Source organism: Buceros rhinoceros, unplaced genomic scaffold (assembly GCF_000710305.1).
Source record: "Buceros rhinoceros silvestris isolate BGI_N320 unplaced genomic scaffold, ASM71030v1 scaffold8768, whole genome shotgun sequence".
NCBI lineage: Eukaryota > Metazoa > Chordata > Aves > Bucerotiformes > Bucerotidae > Buceros > Buceros rhinoceros.
Genome location: NW_010427393.1, coordinates 107385 through 126983, shown reverse-complemented (window position 1 = coordinate 126983; position 19599 = coordinate 107385). Strand labels below are relative to the sequence as shown.

At 43.8% G+C, this 19599-nt stretch overlaps 1 protein-coding gene across 1 annotated transcript in view; it reads right to left on the bottom strand.

Moving 5' to 3' along the window:
• Positions 1–6539: 6539 nt before the first annotated feature.
• The window catches only part of CEP112 (centrosomal protein 112kDa), a gene marked incomplete at its 5' end in the record, with an annotated part of 119840 nt that continues 106780 nt past the window's right edge, over positions 6540–19599 (bottom strand). Inside the window, 2 exons of the mRNA XM_010141867.1 lie at positions 6540–6578; positions 8884–8985. Of these exons, the coding sequence (XP_010140169.1) occupies positions 6540–6578; positions 8884–8985 (141 nt within the window). The remainder of the gene's footprint in view (positions 6579–8883; positions 8986–19599) is intronic.

Sequence of the window (19599 nt, the reverse complement as noted above, 5' to 3'; positions counted from 1 at the left end):
AGCAAACTGCGCCCGGTTTCCCCATGTCCAAGGCTGGCACCCTGACCCATACACAAATCTTACACAAGTAGGCTAAAAACCTGGGCTAAGCAGAGGACTGGAGAAATACAACTCAAGTTCCCTCCCCCGCTTTTGCCAAAGCGTCTTCGCACAGGCCTGGCTGCTGTTCCGCTCTGCTCTTTGAGCTCTGAATTTCTCTTGAAGGAAGGAAATGGGAGAAAAGGAACAAGGGAAGCATCTTCTCCTCCTCCGCCTGCAAACTTCTGCACAGTGGTTTTGATGGAAATACATTTATTGCTGATAGCAGCAGGACACTGAGCTCCTCCAGGCAGTAGGAGGCACGGGCTGAGTGGTTTTGGTGGGGGACTTCGCTGGCAGCAAGTGCCATCAGCGCTCGCTGCCAGCGCCATGGTGCATCTACACTTCCCTGGAGGTGTGGCTGACTGGGGAAAGGAAAACAGGGGCTTTGTGGGCTGGAGGTCTTCTCAGGCTGATGGTAAGGTCAAATGGAATTGCTAAATAAAGCATCTGAGATATCCTTTATGGTCTGTGAGCATCAGCCACACACGCAGCTGAGTTCGCACTTCGAGGTTTCATCCAGCTGATGAAACCTGATGAAACTGAGCTTTACAAACGTGAGTTCAGGACCTCTTCAAAGAGGCTGGGAGCACCTTCTCTTAGTGGCTACACCTTCTCTTAGTGCTCTGCCACAGCGACGGTGTGCAGCTCCTGTCCGCCAGTGCCATCCCTTCGCTGCCCCACTGTGCTCTCCTCCAGTAGGAACCTGGGACAAGTGACACCTCAACTACTGCAGCACAGGGAAGATGAGGGAGAGGGGAGGAAGAGCTGATTAAAATCAGAGTTTTCACTCACAGTGTTCATTCTAGATTCAAAGCTCTACTGAAATTAGCCAGCCAATGACCTCATCCAACAACAATGAACAAACAAGAAGATGACAAGCAAGTGTCGATAAGTCTCAGAAGACGTAACATCATTCCTGAGCACAATTAAACACAGCCTTACCAACATCCAGCTCTGACTGTTCATGAAATCCATATGGAGCCATTAGCCTTCTTAGGACTGTTTTTGCACCGCCCTTAGATGCAGAATGAGAGCCTGACTGTATAAAAACTTACTGGGACTTAGGGGGGCTCTAAATTTAAAGAGAAAGTGCCACTTCTGAAGAATGCCTTTCTAAAAATGCTTGCTCTGGAAGAAGTGGTTGACTGAGCATCCACAGGCCAGTGCAGACAAACTCACCAGCTGCATCTTCAGCGCCACGTTAAACGGCTGAGTCTGTGCTACGGCTCGTGGGGGAGCTCAGTGGGCAGGAAACCAGCTGATCAACAACTGCAGCAGTATTGTGTGTTACGGGGCAGGTGCTACCTCTTGGGTGATGGACTGTCAGCTAAATCTCATTAAACACATCCCGCATCCTCCAGGAGTTCTCAGCACTACTGCATTGGTCCTCAGTGAGGAGACAAGGTGGGTATTGCAGAGTCCTCGATTTCAGCTCAGGATCAGGTTTCTTATGGATTCTAGGTCTAGAATTTTAATAAATTCCTTGAAGCCCTTCTTTGGGCCAAACTGGACACAGTTAACTGCAGCATAGCAGTCCAAACTGCAGAGTTTGGACTGAATAAGCCGACCACACAATTAGGATCTTCTCCCAATGACACCCTGAAGCCAGCACAGCACCTAACGGCCCATGCCCAACGGTGTCGTCCAGGGATAAAGGCTGCATCAGCAGCGATCAGGATCAGGGACTGCAAAGCAAGGGCATGACACAAGGTCCTCACTCTTCTCTACCATGTTTGTCCGTCAGTGAAGGTGAGATATTTTGGTGGCAAATGGTAAATATACGGTATTTTGTTCTGGGTCTTGACTTATTTCCATTACTGCACATGCCAGATGACATGCAAGAGAGCTGCGTAACTGTAAAAGTGTTATAAACTGCCCCAAACAGGGCACACTCACTCCCTTTCTCTCACACAAGACACATTTTTGTAGGATCAGATCCTTATTCAGCTCTTTCAATAGCTTTTTCACAAAAAATGACTTCTAATTTAGGGAGGAAAAGTTTTATTTAATTATCTTCCTTTTTTTGTTGTTGTTTGAATTGACCAACTGCATCTCTTTCACTGGCTTCATCAAAGAAGCCACCAATACCAGAGCACAGCTAATTTTAAGTGGGCTTTAGTCGGCAGACTTAGAATTGATCACGCATTTTCGTTTCCAGTAACTTGCAATTTCTGCACCCTTTGATAGCGCACTTTAAAGAACAAGAGTTCTTTAATGACAAAGGCTTAAAAGAAATGACCTTTCTGAACAAAATATCAAAGCTCAGAAAGATAGTTCCTTGAAAAAAAAAGTCTGAATTAAAATGACCTTGTGTTCTGAAACTTTTTCATACAATATCTGACGTTTTGCTTTTCCTTTGTACCCTCAGAACGAGACCAAGTACAATTCAGTGGTGCCTCCAGTACGTTCTGTGATTTAGGAAGGACTTGCAGTGCATTATGATAACAATAATAATAATAAAAATAATTCAGATCCTGTATACATTCTCTATCAAGACTGCTCATTGGCAGAACCAAAGCTGCGCATGTTTGTCAGAAAATTCAAGAAAATGCTGTAAGATTTTCCAGTGATTGCAAATATTTTTTTCTAGTCACATGAAAATCTTTTTCTCTGAAGCAAAATCCCTTCTCGGTCTGAGCCCAGCCAGCAGAGATTTAGGCGAGTTACAGGAGTATCTGCTGTCGCCAGGACAATTAAAGCACTGTTGCAGAAGAAAACTGAGGGCTGGGAGAAGGAGGGAGGTTGTATCCCTTTTCTTCCAGCTGCACCAGAAATGAGCATATTTGTTACGTGTAACACAAGAACTGTGAGTGGCACCGAAATAAAGTGTCACCTTGATCAGGGCCACCTCCCTTGATACTGCTGAAAAATGTTATGATGCCTTTTTCTTGCTGGGTTTTATCTAGAATGAAACAATCCTCTCACTGAGCAAAAATCAGTAGAATTAAATAAATTAAAAGGTGTAAATAAAGCTGTAACCACACACAGGCTGGTTTCAGCAGAGCTTGTTTTACGAAGCCAGCTACCGGCAGCTGGCAATTCCGTACCTGGCGGGTGAAAAGAGAGGTAGGGAGCAAGGAACAGGTATGAAAACATTTCTAATCCTGCAGTTCGGACTCTAACTCCTGCTTGTTACCAAAATGATCAAAGAAATGTTAACGACAACTAAAGAGAACTCCAACCAACCTTGAATTTAATTTCTTATCAGGTTTATAAGCACCTTCAAAACGGTCCTCACGCTGCATTTGATATTGGAGAGAGTTTCTCAGAGTTTTAAAACTCCCCGATCGACCAAGATCTACTTTCCTCAAACTGTTTTTTGATCATCAATCACATCAGCAACCCAATTCCATAAAAAATAAGGAAATTCAGGCCTGAATTCAACCAGCTAGAAGAGGGGCCTTGTGTTTCTTTATGGAAAGCTCTATAAGCACCCGGCTATCACGCACAAATACAGGCAAACAGTATAATCAAAAATGCCTCGTTTCCTTCACGCATGAGAAGAGATTTCACTGTCCCAACATCTGCTGCTTGGACAGGAGACAGTATCCAGCGGGCAAAGCCCAGCACACACAGCCTGCAGCCCTGGGAGCTCTCGGTGCTTCTCCTGCAGAGCCCAACCATCACTCATGCACCTCTGAGTAAATACATCTCATTTTACTGCTCACAATTAACTAAATGCATCCTAACAAATTCCTCCTACTAAAACTCATGGTTGCCCCAGGCGAGGCTTTGTGGCACCTCCTCCCTTATCAGAGCCACGACAACCCCTTATCTGTAATTAGAAGAGTCACCTGATTCAAGGAAGGTGGAAAACCTGCCCAGGCCCGGAGCAGACTGACAATCAGCCAAGCACCCAGCAAAGCTGGGCGGAGAGAAGAGCACAGCTGGTAAGCTGGGACTCGGTGGGACAGCGGTGCCCAGCCGGGGGCACTCGAGCAGTCAGGACCCTCCAAATTCTGCCCAGGTCACAGCATGTTGAGCGCTGGTGCCATCGGGGCAAGGGAGGAGAGGTGGCCATCCCCGTCAGCAGCGATACGGAGGGATCACTGCTGCCGCCAGTGCCACAGCTGGACTTAGAAGACAAGAATTTCTGGCCCCCTCTCACCCATTCAGACCATCAGCTGTGCCTTGATATGAACATTGCCAGCAGGATGGTGCCTAGCAAAAAACCCCTATTCTTGTAGTCGGCATATCTGAATTTACAAACTACAAATGTCCCAATGCACACACTGGCTCATGGATGGCCAAGAGATAAGGAAGTTCCCTCTGCCTGGGAGGCAGAGCCAGCTATGAGGATGACTCCCTGTCCAGGTCCTTCAGCCGTCCACTGCTGCTCCAACCTCATCCCTGCAAACTCTCGGGCATCTGCTTAGATTGACCAGGACGATCAGGAGAGCCTGCACACGCCCTTACAGAATCAAGGCCACATGAGTTACGACTTTTGTTCAATAAACCCCCAGTAAATGATGGACTTTCCCGTGACCGGCGTATGCAACCCCAACGATAGATACAACTGGCCACGGTGGCTGCATTTGTCATCACGGTGGGGTCATACTTGCTCTGAGATTTTTCCTTGAAACAGCATGAAAATATTTTCCCAGTTAACAAAGCCATACGAAACTCTCATACGCTCTGTGGCTACTTAGGTGAGTGACGATAATAATGGCAAAACAAAATAGTACAAAATAATAATATTTTAATATTATGTAAACACATGGACATAAAACAATGTCAAAATATGTTAAAATATCTTGGACAATAATAATAGAAAATAGGATTCTCTTCATGTATAAAAATGAATAGAATGGTACTGAGAAGTGATAAAAATATTAGTAGAGAAAACTCTACTCGCTCGGTAAGCAAGCTCAGCACGGAGTCAAACATGCCGTGTATCAAAAGCGTAAGTCTGTAATAAGATAATGATTAAAAAAATAATGGCAGGGAGATACAACTGAAAACATGCTGATGTGAGCGATGGATGTGTTTTCATTTTATGTGCTAACAAAACAGCCACGGAGCTCTGCATTTTAATTTACAAGAGCCAAATCTTCAAACCTATTCAAAGCAGTCCAGTGGCAATCGAAGAAATCCGACAGCTCCAGCCGCTACCTGAAAAGAGAGGTTCTCATTAGTGACATCTCACTATGAAAACACAGCGGGCTGAAGCCAGGGCAGGGTCTGGGTCAGCCGTGACCGCTGCCACGTCAGGTGCTCAGGAGCAGGCAGGAAACGTGCCGCCAAGGAGCTCCATCACACCTGCAGCCGTGGGCAGGCCTTGCGTTAAAGCAGCAAAAAGCGCTATTTCTGTGAATGAGGGCCAAGTAAATGCTACCACAAAATCCAGTGGGAATGTCGTCTTGGAAAACAGGTCTGGTCGAGAAGGACACTCCTCTCAATAGAAGCAGCACAGAAGCTTCTCCAAGTCTCTAAGCACCCCCTGTGCCGCACGGGCTCTGTCCCAGCCCTTCCTCCCTGTCTGGATGCGGCTGGGGCTCCTTCCACCCGCAGCGGTTCGCTCGTTTGTGGCCTGGCCTGATCTAACGGGCCATGAATATCCATGGGTTTAAAGAACTATTTTTCCTAACTGTGAAGACACTAATTCAGACTAAGCTTGAGACAAAACACATCCCTCGGTAACAGCACTGCTGCTGCTGGAGAGGGGCTAGAGACGACACCACAGCCTTCTACTGACCTACGCTGGACGCACCGCCAGGAATCCCTGGCATTTTCAGGTTCCAATTAGCTTTAGCTAATTCTCCTTAACAAATAGTTTAGGATTAATATTTTCAGGTCACTTCCACACCGCTAGCGGTTTTACAACTGTTTAAATATCTTACAAATCCTCACACTAGTTTTGCAAGCGCACACTCTTATTTGCAGAAATCCTCTTGTGAGATAAAGAATTATCACCAAAGACTATAAATACAAAAAAAGACAGAGTGCCTTTCCTAGGAAGTTTCCTTTTCCTCCCCCCCTCCATGTGAATCACTTACTCTAAAGGCACAGCAAAGCTTTTTACTGCTGCAGCACTTGCCATAATTTATATTGGAGGGTGTAAACGCCTGAAAAAAAGCTCAGGCTCATGAAGATCCGGTACTTTGAAGATGGGATCTGTAATATTACGCATTGCATCATTGTTTTCTATCTTGAAAGGAGGTGGCATCACCGCAGAGGTGCAGCTGTGCACTGAGCCACTGTCTCATCATGAACATCGAGGCAAAGCCCAGACTTGTAAAGCACCTGTGAGTTCTCTCATCTTGCTCTAATAGTACTGACTAAGCACCGGGAAAGTTCTCAGACGCTTGTTTACCGAAAATAAGGATCTTTTAAAACTGTGACCATATTTGAGTGTTTTAATTAAGACGTAAAACTTCAATGACTGCGATCCACAGGTGTGGAATGGTACAAAGTGATCCACAAATAACCACGTACCTTCTGGCGTGGTGGGCACCCGGCTACTCCTGGAGAGAGACTCTTTTCTGCAGAGTATTCACCTGTAAAATAGGTCCCACATGAAACGGGTGTAGAAAATCCTAGTTAATAAATTTGTGCTCATTTCATCAAAGGTGTTTTTCTGGTGTACCCTGCCTAAATCAAGTGCAGTAGCCCTTTAGCTGCATCCTAGAATTAATACTTGACAGAAGACTGTTAGCACAGCTCTCTGGCCCTGCTCCAGCTTCACGTATCTACTCCTGTAAGAACCGAGTCGAACCAGTTTTGAAGCTCAGCTGAGGGACCATGTGGGTTATGCAGGGCTTGGGAGCTCCCGGTCTGCTCTCAACTCCTGTGCTCTGATCCACTCACCACTTTTGCTCTGGTGGTGAAGGTACTCACCCACTCTTCAAGTGTATGAAAATTAATGTTTATTAATACACCGTGGCTTCTTCTGGACGACTTGCCAAGAGCAGACGATTGGTCAGTGTACTTTATATTTAGCGATGTTGTTAGAAAACTGCCTGAGCCTTTTTTTGGTTTATTTTTATCACCGCTCGTTGCTTTTACCCAGCCTATCCTCTTCATCCTCCTCCAACAATAAATAATCCTGACAGGTGCAGAGATTCCACTGCCCTTGTCTGATGTTTTCGAAGAGGAATTTCAACAATTTTCAAAGACCGGGACACCTGCGTTTCAGAAAGAGCCCTGCGTACAAAGGGGTCTGCGATGACAGCGTACCGCTGGAAACGCAGCCAGCAGCCACGGCTTTCTGGGACAGCACCCAGGTTTTCATGTGTGTAGTTACTCCTGCTCTTTTGAAATGCTGCTGCTTACGGCAGCCCTGCAGGTGGGTATCAGATTCTACTCTTTTTTACCTCATTAAAAGGTGCGGTATTCTTCTATCAGCTCCAGAGCAACACTTCCTACCAGACGGGGCTAATAGTCAACCATGCTTTAAAAATAGCTTTTTGCTATCAACTGGAAATAGATTTCCACAGTAGATCCTTAACTCTCTATTTCCCACAACTGTTTAAATGGCAAAGGGCAACACTTCTGTTAGGGATCCCCTGGTATGTGTTTGCAACCACAGTGTTGAAGTTGTGTCAGCAGTGGAATATGGAAGTTTCCCCTATAAACATTTCCTACTACTATGAATGCACACTTGCCAGGGTGTCTCACACACAGCAAAACTACTACAGAGTAACCAGTATGCAATGTAAATAGGAAAAAAAAAAGGGAAAAAATGCCAATACGCTAAATTACCAACCACCTCCCCAGAGAGATTACATAAGAAAGGGAAATTGAGTTTGCAGATCTGTAATTGCTTGAAAAACGGTCCTGAAAATTGGTATAAGGCGTGTGCTGGTATCAAGCCTAAACTTGTACGCCACGTCCTCAGGGCTTTCGCTCTTCCCAGAGCTCATGCAGTGCTGTCCTGTCTTTCTCTCATTTCTTCCCTTCAGCCCAGGACAGAGCCCAGTCCTTCCCAACATGTTTCAATGCCCAGTCCTGCACTGGCCCATATGGGACACTGACAGCGTTTTCTTCGGGTTCCCATTGCTCCACTTCTACGAGCACCCCTCTCTACTGCTGTTGATCCTTCCTCCTGGGAGTCCAGGCAATGATGACATTTTGTTTTCCTTCAGCTCCTCATATACTGAAGAGGAAAACACCAAATAACTTCTGCAGGAACCATGTCAAGAAATACACCCCATTCGTTAGTGGTTCCCTCTTTACAACAACATTTTGATATTCCTATCAGCCAATTTAATAGTCCATTTCACATAAACGTTACAGATTCTGCATTATTCTCGATGAGTTGGGGCTTTGCCATATTAAAGACCAGGCACTACAGAATTCTATTAGAGCCTCTTCAGACAGGAGAACAAATAACACAACGATCATTTGGAGTAGTATCTTAAAGTGATATCCCATTTGCATTATTGTATAGGCTGGAAAGGAAAAAAAAATTATTTCCAATCCTATTCCGCACTCTTTACTTGCAATTTTTAACCAGTTCCTCCAGGAGAAACAGGGTGAGGAAGATGAGAGATAACTGTGTGTCTATTTGACAGGTTGAGGAAAAAACCCCAATACTGAACACAGCAAACCCTCTACTTTCAACTGCCAATGGCAGCAAAATCTGGGATCAAAAGATACAACACAGTAGCTCTCAAGGTGACGCAACAGGAGGAGAAAAGCCTTGTGAAAGGTGACTGAGTGAGAAGCATGGGAGTGCTGCCACAGTTTGGTTTGGAGACTTACTCAGTACTTTCGGCCAAATTTTAGACATTGTAATTTCTTGTCTAGAGGAGACGGTTCTTGTCCAGTCCAAAAAGACAAAGATGAATAATAAGGATTTACCTGAGATTTTAAAGATATAATGGTGTCTTCAAATTGCTGTCTTGAAGACGCTGGCATCAGACCTTTGAGTTTGGTTTCATAGTCTTGTCGTATTTGCATAATCTGTAACAGAATGAGAAAAAATTTATACCTAGAGGGCTACTCCCACAAGGCAGAGAGCAGCTTTTTTGCTTCTTTGGACCAATTCTGTGTAAACACAGAATTGTGATAGCAAGGGAAAGGGGAGAGAAGAAAAGATCAGCAAAGACCTGTAAAGAGCAAAAAAGAGGAAGAAAGGAAAAAGAAATTATAAGAAAAAAGAATATATGGAGAGGAGGAAAAAATAATGAAAAGGAAACTGTAAAGCATTTGTGGGACACGGTCTGAAGAAGGAATAACTATCCCTAAACCTATCTCAGTAGAGCAAATTGATAGCCAGAAGTTTTCTTTTTGGCTTTGGTGGGATCTGAACCAGGTCAGGAGAGTGAAATTCACCTCTTACTCCCTGAAATAAGGTGAATTACTGTTTCCCAAGATTATTTTTTACAAAATTTCTCATTTTGAAGAAGCTTTTAAGGACTTTTTTTAATTCATTGTGCACCTATTTATTTTCAGTGTCTTCCTGGACTTCATTGAGTCTATGGAATTTTCAACAAACAGGTTCGAGCATCTTAGACATGTTACGAGACCAGATGTTCACACCAGAAGGATGACTCCTAAAGGGGGCTATTTCAGTCCATGACCTTGTTGAAGAGGTGCTGAGTGAACAGTACGGTTCCAAGGCAGAGCTACGTGAAGACAGAGCAGCTGGAAGGACTGCACTCCTATCTCCCCTATTTGCCGAATCTTGACCCCGCACAGTACGGAGAGTGCGGTCCAGCTCCATCCATCGAGCCGCGCAGGACTGCTCACACGCTTTAAGACTTGGCTGGATCAGGGCCTCACATCTGCATTTAACCTCCAACAGGATTAACCGCTTAATTCAAATTAACCGAGTACTTAGGTGTTTTTCTGGATTAGCAGCTGAGTATGTAAATAAAGGATAAAGGGATTCAATATCAGATTAACTTATATCTTTAAACTTTCAAATTGAATCTTTTATTTCCCGATGATTTACACACCAACGCCATTTTGTGCTAATTTTGTTTTAGTTACCAGATTGCTTAAATCTACCATTGCAACCACAAATCAAAACCTCAGTCTTAGATCTGAGGAAGCCCCGAGTCACAACCTCCAGCTCCCAGCCTGCACAGGTGAGAACCAAACACAAAGTTCACTGCGAGATGGGCCAATTCCCATCCTACGGAAAAGACGCGTAATACCATTATTGATACAAAAGGAGTAAAACAATCTGATGAAACTTTAGGACAATTCTGCCTGGGAGTCATGCCGACATGCAGAAGAAATCTCCAAATCTCTATGCAAATAGGCAATTAAGGCTTTCCTTGAGAACTGCAGGTAAGTGATACCACTATGCAAATCTAAGTTAAAAACCAAAGGATGAGACAGGAAACCTTGTTTGAACTCTGCTTGTATGTAAGCCAGTGATCAAAATTCATGTTTTTGAGAGTTACTCCGATAAATTTATGCTACTATTTCTATAAAGGCTTACAAAGTTATGCATAGGTGCTTTGCCAGGATAAATATTTTCTGAGCCAATGCCTCATTTGGGTGGGGACCTTGATAGAGCAGAAACGTATATTTGAGTTAATTCAACGTGTTACTTTGCTCTCGGTGAGATGGGAGCAGGGACAGGCAGCTAGAACAACCAAGTGCTTTTACTTCCCAAATTTTGAAAAGTTCTATTTCACAAGTAAGAGGATCTAGATGATGACTTTGCCAATACACTGGGGTGACTCAATGGGCACAGAAGCTCCATCGCAGGGGCCTGACTCAAGCTCTGCATTTTCAGGTGATGCAGGTGTCAGGAGCTGAGCCTAGACTCCGATACACCTCAACACCACGACCTAGCTGTGCCTACAGAGCTTCCGGGACTCCCACCAGCATCCTCAGGTACCAGCACCCAGCAAGGGCCCCTCACTACTATTTTTCCCAGAGGAAACTCAAATCATTTAAGTAGATGCAACAACAATTTTAATACAGCTCCGTGAGTGAAATAATAACATTCAAATTGTGCAACTGTCTTCTTTCAACCAGGTCACTGCTTCTAAAAGTTCAACCTGCAAATAAATACATACCTGCTGTCACATCACTGCTGACGTTTGCTACTAATGCTGCAAAGCAGCGAGGGGATTGTTCCCTTTTCACAAAGGTGCTTCTTGGGAAGCCAGGAAGAAATACCTACTGTGCTTTATAACATGGACATGTACTACTGGGTGGGTTGAAAATGGAGAAAGAAATAAGAAACAAGGCTTGGCAGCTGAAGTACTGCTTGGGGCTGATTTCCTACGCTGTTTCAGAGAGAAGACACCCACCTTTTTTTGCAGTGAAAACTGTTCTTTGGGATACAAGTGCCATTTGTTTGTTTGCTGTGACAAAATACGCAACTTCCAACTGTGCTCACTAATAACTGCATCACAATAAGATGAAAATAAGTTCCCAGCTGTTTCCTGTCGTATGATGATAAACAACATGCTGGTATTTTTGGCTGACGTTACTATCAAGGTTTATTGACCCAAGAGATTAAAATAGTGCATGGCAAAAATCTAAATCACTTCTTATAACTGAAAAATAACTTACAGCAAGCTAATGTATACTAATTTTAATGGGGGGAGGTTTTTATTTTTTAACACTTATTTTTGACCAATGAAAGCTATGTCTGCAGGGATTTTTTTCTTTTTTCTTTTTTTTTTTTTTTTGGTGCCTTAAAGGCTTTTTTGTTCTTTTATAGCCTCAAGCTGCCTCCCTAGGATCCACAAATACTGTGTCTCCTCTTGCACTCTTGAGACAGGTTTAAAATCGCAATTCTTCAGCCCTCAGGAGGGCTTTAGTCTGCTGGATGAGGATAGCTCTATTTCATTTACTTTGTGCTCATTTTTCTTCAGTCCTGTGAAAGCTTTTTTCTGAAAATTCATTTTGGTGAGTTGATTTAATCCATGAACCCCCAGGAAGGTTTTATAGCTTTTAATATTAAGCTGCCATACTGGCCTTTGTTTATTCAGGTTGGTGGCTAACATACGAGGTTTAAAGTTTTACCATCAATCATCTTTGGTGTCAGGAGGAACAACTGCGAGCTGAAGTTGCCACACATAGCTCATGTACGCTTTGTCACGGGATAAATTAGAAAAACGAGACAAATATGCACAGAATTATGCAAAGCGATGCAAAAAGCAGGCAAGTTATAATTTCACAGACTATGATGAAATCCTGTCATAGTGGGGCACTGACCAAAAGAGGTAAAAGTTGGTTCTGACACCCAGAAGAGACATATCCAAACCTGAGCTTTGCAAACCAAGCGGTCAGGCTGCCCCAACGCTGTTCAGTAATGTACAATGAGTTGCAACTTTACTACTCCAAGGACTCTTCGGGTGGCACAATTCAGTTCTGCAGCTACTCGGTATTTCTAAAAGCTGCAGAGGGATGTTTGTGGGGCAGGGTTGGCAGCAGATGGGAGGACAGGACCCATCTGCGAGAGGTCCCATGGGCACCCAGCTGCACTGGAGTCACTCTCCTTCCTTTTCGAACAAAAAAACTTCAGCACATCCAGGAGAAATGCATCATCTTCAGGATGAGCAGGTGCATTTTAGTCCATGTGCTAAGAACTGCCTGCAAACCAGAGGATACTCTGCTTCTCTTCTAGGCTTTGCTCTACAGCCACAACCACACCATATCTTATTCAGGTTCCCCTCACCTAGCTCTCCCCTTCTTACTTCTGAGAGGTCTGCGATGCTGCATTTATCATCCAGAACACACTGGCCCTGGTGCAAAATCCCCAGCTCATTAAAAAAACAAAAAAGAAAAGAAAAAAACCAAAAACCTGAACAAATGTGACCTTCTTCACATCACCCAACTCTAAATTACTCTATGTGAAGCAGAGAAGCATAAGGAAAATGCAAAAGAAACTCTGAAGGAATCACTGCCAAAGCAAATGGAGGGACCAAAGAAGAGTTGCTCAAGTTCCTTTAAAAAACCCCATAAATCTCATCTTAAAGGGCATGAGGTTAAGATTTTTGTTTATATCAGATAAGAATCAAAGGACAGTTCACTTAACGAAGGCTTTGTGGGTTTTTTAGTATCTTAATTTCTGCCTCTTTGTAATATTTGTGAAGGATAATAATTCCACGTGTGCCAGGAAATACTAGCATAGTGACCAAAAGGCATAATTAGGATCATTTAATTATAATCAAATTTTCTCCATGTTTCAGGGGGAGTATGATGAGAAAAGCAATTTCCTGCCTCTCTCAAATTCTTTCCCGCATTATTTAAACAATGATATGTTATACTGCTGTTTAAAAGGTTATGCATCTGCTCTGCAACACACGGCTCTGAGAGAAGACACGGAAGATCTGCTGTCATAAATCTGAAGACAGGTTAGGGTAACAAAAAGGTAAAAATAACTCCTTTGGCCTTAGGCAAATCATTTAATCTCAGACTGAAGTCTCACCCTTCTAAATGAGGATAATAATGCTAATACTGCACAGGTCAACTTCGTTCAGGTGGTGTGAGGATGGCTGAAGTAATTTTCCAAAATCACTTTGGAAAGGGCAAGTGAAGGACAAACTACAACAATGCCATCCCAACTGGGAAAAAAATCAACCCCCCCAAACAACCCAAAGAATGTCAAAGTAATGATTAATCGCTGCTTTTTTGTGTTCTCCCTAATGACAGTGACTCCTCCTTCACTTCTCAGCACTCCTAAACTCCAGGTGAGCGTAGCTCTACTTGCACAAAACTGCTAGAGTCTACATGGGCCCCTTCCTCCAGCAAGTGGCCAGGGGACACTGGGCAACGTGTATAACCAAGGAACCAAATCTACCCAAACCTGCAACTTCCTTCAATTTCAGATCCCTCAAGTTCCTGCGGTAAAAGCATATTTAATTGGAGCTTGAAATCTTCTGAAACAATTTCTCCTAATGAAGAATGAAATGATGTATCCCTTTTTGAACGAAGAACAAGGTCTGAACGTTTGTCTGTTGACAACATAATCAAACGTGAGTGTTCACCACTGTTTAGTCCACATCCGTTCTCATTTCGGGCAGTGGGTATTTCCATTCTGGCTGTGCAATGTACGTTGAAATACGGCTGAAATATGGTTCTTCCAGACTTAGAGAAACAGAATGCAATTTGATACAAATGGTCTCAAGTTCTTAAGAAAAGTAATGAATGCTATAAATTGCATGAATTTGGCTCCGTCAAAAACAGTAACCGAGCAAGATCAGCTGAGCAAGTTATTTTGTCAAGTGCACACCATGTTCTCCACGGAGAGAATGCTGCTGGAGAACCTCCTCCGTTCTGACAGCTTCAATAAAACAGAAATTGGTGGCGTGGCCGTCCTCCTTGTTTTCCTGTCTTTAGCTAGTAAACCATCTGAGCGTCCCAAACATTTTTGCCTTGTTTTCTACTGACCCGCAGGGACCTCCAGTTATGCTGAGCCGCTCGCTGCACACGGAGCTTTCTGCTCTAAATTGTTTTGCTTTTTTTCCAACCTGCATCCAAGAGGTCTTATTACTTTGGTGGCTTGTATTTTGACATCTCTCTTTTCTTAACCAAGATCTCCCACCTGGAAAATCCTCTGTTTGTACTTAAGCAATCTGAGCCTACATAACTCATAGCTGCAAAGGACAGGACGGCAGGCAAAGCTTTTTAAAGAAAAACACCAGTGGGCTGCATATGGCAAGAGCAGCATTCTTGGGATTACACGAGTTGGAGAGGAATAAAAGCTTTCACTGTCAGCACCAGAGAACAACCAGGAATGTTGTGGCTAGAAAATTCGCACTGTTCTCTCAGCCTCCCCCTCTCCAGGGCTCTGCTATTGTTCCAGCTGGGATTTGGAGGATTCCCGACTTCTTTTCCTCCCTGTCCAAGTGACTCATCGCATACACCATCTCTGTCCCCGAGCACTATTTCCTTCAGCTCTTGTCAAGGCTGTTGTTTCATCGGCCAGAGAGGTCATTACTGCATCACGCGGGTCCTCCCCTCCACAGGGCGAAGGGGACTCAGGACATGGCTCATCCCCCAACCTGGAGGAACAAAACCCAAACCAGCCCAGCCACGAACCAGCGCTGCTGGGCCAAGGCTGAAAACAGGGTGTTCACTCCGGCTCTGCTGATTTCTAATACGCTATCAAGATACAGGCTGAAATAAAGCTATAAGCATCTTTGACACCACCACTGGAACGTATTTCTGTGTTTCAGCTGTACGTTCCGGCATGTGTTACCTTCTGTATAATCCCTTCCATCCTGGGGTGGTTCAGCAAGTCAAGGTTTTGGTCTCTGATACGGGGAGGTGCTGAGCGCTCGCGAACGACAGCGAGAGCTGACAAAGCTCAGCAGCACACAGGATTAGGTTCAGTATTTTCACACTGACTGTGTGGACAAGCAAATCTTTGTAGATAATAATCAGAAGCCGCTTTTACTATCACCATTTCCCCTCTTTCAAGAACAAAAATCTAATCGGCATCTCGTCTGGAAAACAAGCTGCCGGCTTTACAAAGCCTCACGTTGGTAAGAGTCTGCTCAGCTTTGGGCATGGGTGAGGATGGGCAGCGAGGGAGACAGCCACGGCTGCACTTCCTGGATGGACGTCTGATCAATGGCAACTGGGGCTGATTAACTGCAAACAAAATAACACCTTAGAATTTAAATTATGTTAATTCTGTCCGGTCCTTTTTAGCTCCATCCAGGCACCGCATCACCTAGAAGAAATGAATGGGCGGGTTCACTAACTGAGCACACATCGCTGAGAGCCCATGCTGGAGATGAGGCGTCTCTGCTCTTCTCCGGCTGGCTCCTCCATGCATTCACATTTCTTCTTTTTTTTTCATTCCCTGCATTAAATATCAGCATCGTTGTCCCCTGTAGTTCTGCTTTAAACACATCTGAAAGAACAACATTCCCTTAATTGATAGAAAGCAAGCAAACCACAGACACTGAGATGATGTGCTGCTCTCTTAAAAGAAAGATCTCTTTCTCATTCGCTACTATTTAAGACAAAGAGCTAGAAAACTGACATTTAAAAATCCTCTCTAATTCCTGCATGCCGGCATGTGCTTCTATTCTTTTCTGCTAAAAATTATCCTTTTCCTTTTAAACTATTTGTTCTGTAGTTTCTGTTGCAGTGTCTTTCTCCAGCTGGCCACTTTGTTCCAGTAATTCCTTCCCTTCTATGAAGCAGGAATCTATCTGTGTATTTTCCAGTTGTGTCTGATTACCAAAGCTCACATTTGATCACTGACTTCCACACGTACATCATCGTCCACCTCTTTGCCCTCCGACAGTTGCACAGTTGGTGAGATCCTTCTCTCCTGCAGTTCCTGCCATATGGAGCTCCCAGGAACTTTCAACTCCATTGATTTCCAGCTCCTTTCATATCCCACCTGCAAATCTGTTTTTCTGTGCTCGAATCTCAGCTCCTATCTCCTTCTGATAATCTGAAACTTTGTGCTATACAGTACAATTTACTATATTTGGGTTAACTCCGCATTCCTTTCATAGGGAGCCATTAGAGAAAATTCTACACAAAATATAAAATACATCACATGCAAAGTTATGATTTATTCTAACAATTTCAGTCTTAATTAAAAATAGGGGGACACTTTGTATCAATGTGATTAATGAATATATCAATAGAATTGCATGTAAGGTAGACATTAGCCAATGAAAAAATTCCAAATAACTCCAGTAGCCATTTTATGGTGCTTTTGTCCACGCTGCCATTCACCGATAGGGGCACCTATATCCATTGAAGGTCCTTTATAGGGATGTAACCATAATCAGTTTGGTTCTCACCCAACAGCCTCCATCAGGATGCCTGAAAAGGAAACACCACCAAGAAATGGATGCTTTGGTCTGTGTACGCCACACAGCCCGACCAGTGTGCTCCCACTCGGACTCTTCACTGCTTGGATGTGGCTCTGCAACATCTTCTCTTCAATAAAAATGATTTAAACTTGAAATTTGTTGACCATAAGTGGTTAGAAAAGCCATCTTCTGCTGGGCTGCCTGCAGACACTGACCCAGCAGATTTTCAGGTGCCAGCCCATGGGAGCTACACCCCTCTGGCTGTTTGTCGTCTCCGTTTTTCACAATATATGTACATATATGAAATGCTTTAGGGGAGGAATACAGATGAAGTACGCAGTGCCCTCCTGATCCCAGTGCTTGGGGTGTCGGCAGAGCAATGGATGGACAGGGGGAGGACCCTCCTCAGCCTCACAGAACGTCAGAAAAACAAGCGCTCTTCAGACACAGCCACTTCGGTCCGTGCTGGTCACGAACAGAAACCACAGGAACTATTTTAATGTGACAATATTTGGTGTCACTGTTCTTGAAAGTCACAGTGGAAACTTGCTTCAGATTCTCACTCTCTCCCCCATCGCTCCGGAGGCTGCTGAGCCCCGGTGTCAGCGCTGCCTGCCCAGGGGGTGAACCGCCCGGTCGCAGGCAGCGACAGGGCAAGGGCTGCTCCCCGTGAACCACTTCTGCGGTTAAGATCATTCGGATCTAGACGAAGCTTCCCATTTCTGTGGGAGCAGAAACGGGTCTCGGGGGGAACATTTTGGAAGCGTTTCAGTGACATGGGTTGAAGCAACCAGAGCAAATGGCAGAATTTCATCACCAGTTCCCGTGCGTGCTGCCTGTTGGTGTCTCGGTTTCCAAAGCTGCTTGTTTTGCAGAGCGAAGGCTGCCTAAATCCTCCTCGCCTGCAGCTGGCCACAAAGCAAAGCTTTTATTTTTAAATACCTAACCTAGAGCTTTCCAGCCTGATTTTACACGACTCTAACAGATCCTGAGAAAGACTTTACCCTTTGGAAAAGTCTGGAAATTGGGGTGGGTGGGTGTGCAGAAGCACTGCCTGGCTTTCGCTGTGGTCTGGGGCACCTGAGCTAGAAGCTCTGCACCAGGAGACAGGCTGTGTTTGTACCAACCTTCCTGCAGTGGTTCACCCACCTCCAGAGGGAGGAAACTCCACTGCTTCCGTGTGATTTTTGCAGACCATGCACAGCAGGATGATGGAAGTGAGGGCAAAGATTTTCTGTGGATTTATCTGATTGCATTTAAAACTCCACGATATCTTTAAAAGTAAGTCTGAAGAGAAATACAGACCAAAAGCCCTAAACTAGTTAATATTACTCAAGTCTTCCAGGCATCGTTGTCTTAAGAACCATTTGGGACCATACCCTGGACATAGGCATCTGTTGTTCATCTTCGTCTTCCTGATTGTACTCAGAGCCCCACAAATCTGCAGGCAGTAGCACTGTTCCCGTCAAGGGGAAGGTGTGGCAGACGTTAGAAGTTCTCCGTGCTACACAGCAACCGACATTTCAGAATGATGCATCACAGCATTCATCTGAGAACAAATATATTTAGTTGGCATGGAAACAGTGAGTTAGGCTGAATGTGGTAAATATCCAGCAGTCATGAAAAATTGAGCAAGTGAGAATAATAAACATTAAAAATGAAAATGCGCTGAATGCTTTTGAATCAGCTCTTTTACAATTATCGCTCCTGTTTTCATTTGAACATGAGTGAAATCCACTTAACAAACTAAGCTGTTCCATTTTATTCCAAATACTTCTACAACATCCTTATTCAGATAACGCCTTTCTCTCTTTTTTATAATCTATTTGAGAAAAAAGAAATTAAAGGGCTGGAAATCTACATTGGTATTCTCCTTCATTTCCTCAGTAATATTCACGGATTGAACTTAATTGATTTTCTGTCTTCAGAGAATCTCTCTCCTTTAAGACTCCATTGGTGACTTGACTGCTTGGAGGAGTATTCCCATGGTTTGAGTATCTATGGTGTTGCTACTTCAGTTATTTGTGAACATGAGAAACTCTTTTCTCTCTATTATCCCCGGTTAGAAATTTTACAGCATTCCCAATCCACTCCTATAGTTAAAAACATTAGAGCAAGGAATGAAGAGAACAGATACTCTTCTCGCTGACAAAATTCTTGCATGTAATTCTCAAAAGAGATTCTTGGAGCTTTTTACTATACTGAGTTGGGGTGATAACCCTTACAAAAACAAATTTTAAATGAAATGAGGTATTCTAAAGAAATCTAGGTAATAAAGCAAGATGATCACTACTATTAATTTTCATACAGGCCCTAATTCAGCAAAATCTGTTGCACATGCCTGAATTCCTGGATTCATTAAGGCACACGCTTAAGCTCTCAGTGATGTGCGTCATTTTTAATTACACGTTCACAGGACGTAAAGTCCTGTATAAACAATTTAGATTTTTCTAAACTGTGACTGACAACCTGCATGAATCCATATGATTCAAGAAAGAAAAACGTTCTGAGGAGAATAAAAGATCTTGCTGTCAGAAATCTTGTCTGATGTTAGCTCTGGGCACGTACCAGAGACAATCGATACCGTACAAGAGCCTACGATACAGGAACGTAACCTAAATGGGATTAGTCGACAGGAAGCTGGTTCCCAGAGTTACACAGTATTGAGATATAGAACTTCAGCATTGCTTTGCAAGGAAAAGGTTTGGACACACCCAAATTTCCTAGGAACCTTCCCAGACTGCTTTAACTGTCCGGGGACTGTATATCAAAAGACCTATATATAAAAAACTACACGTAAAGTGAGTTACACTTTATT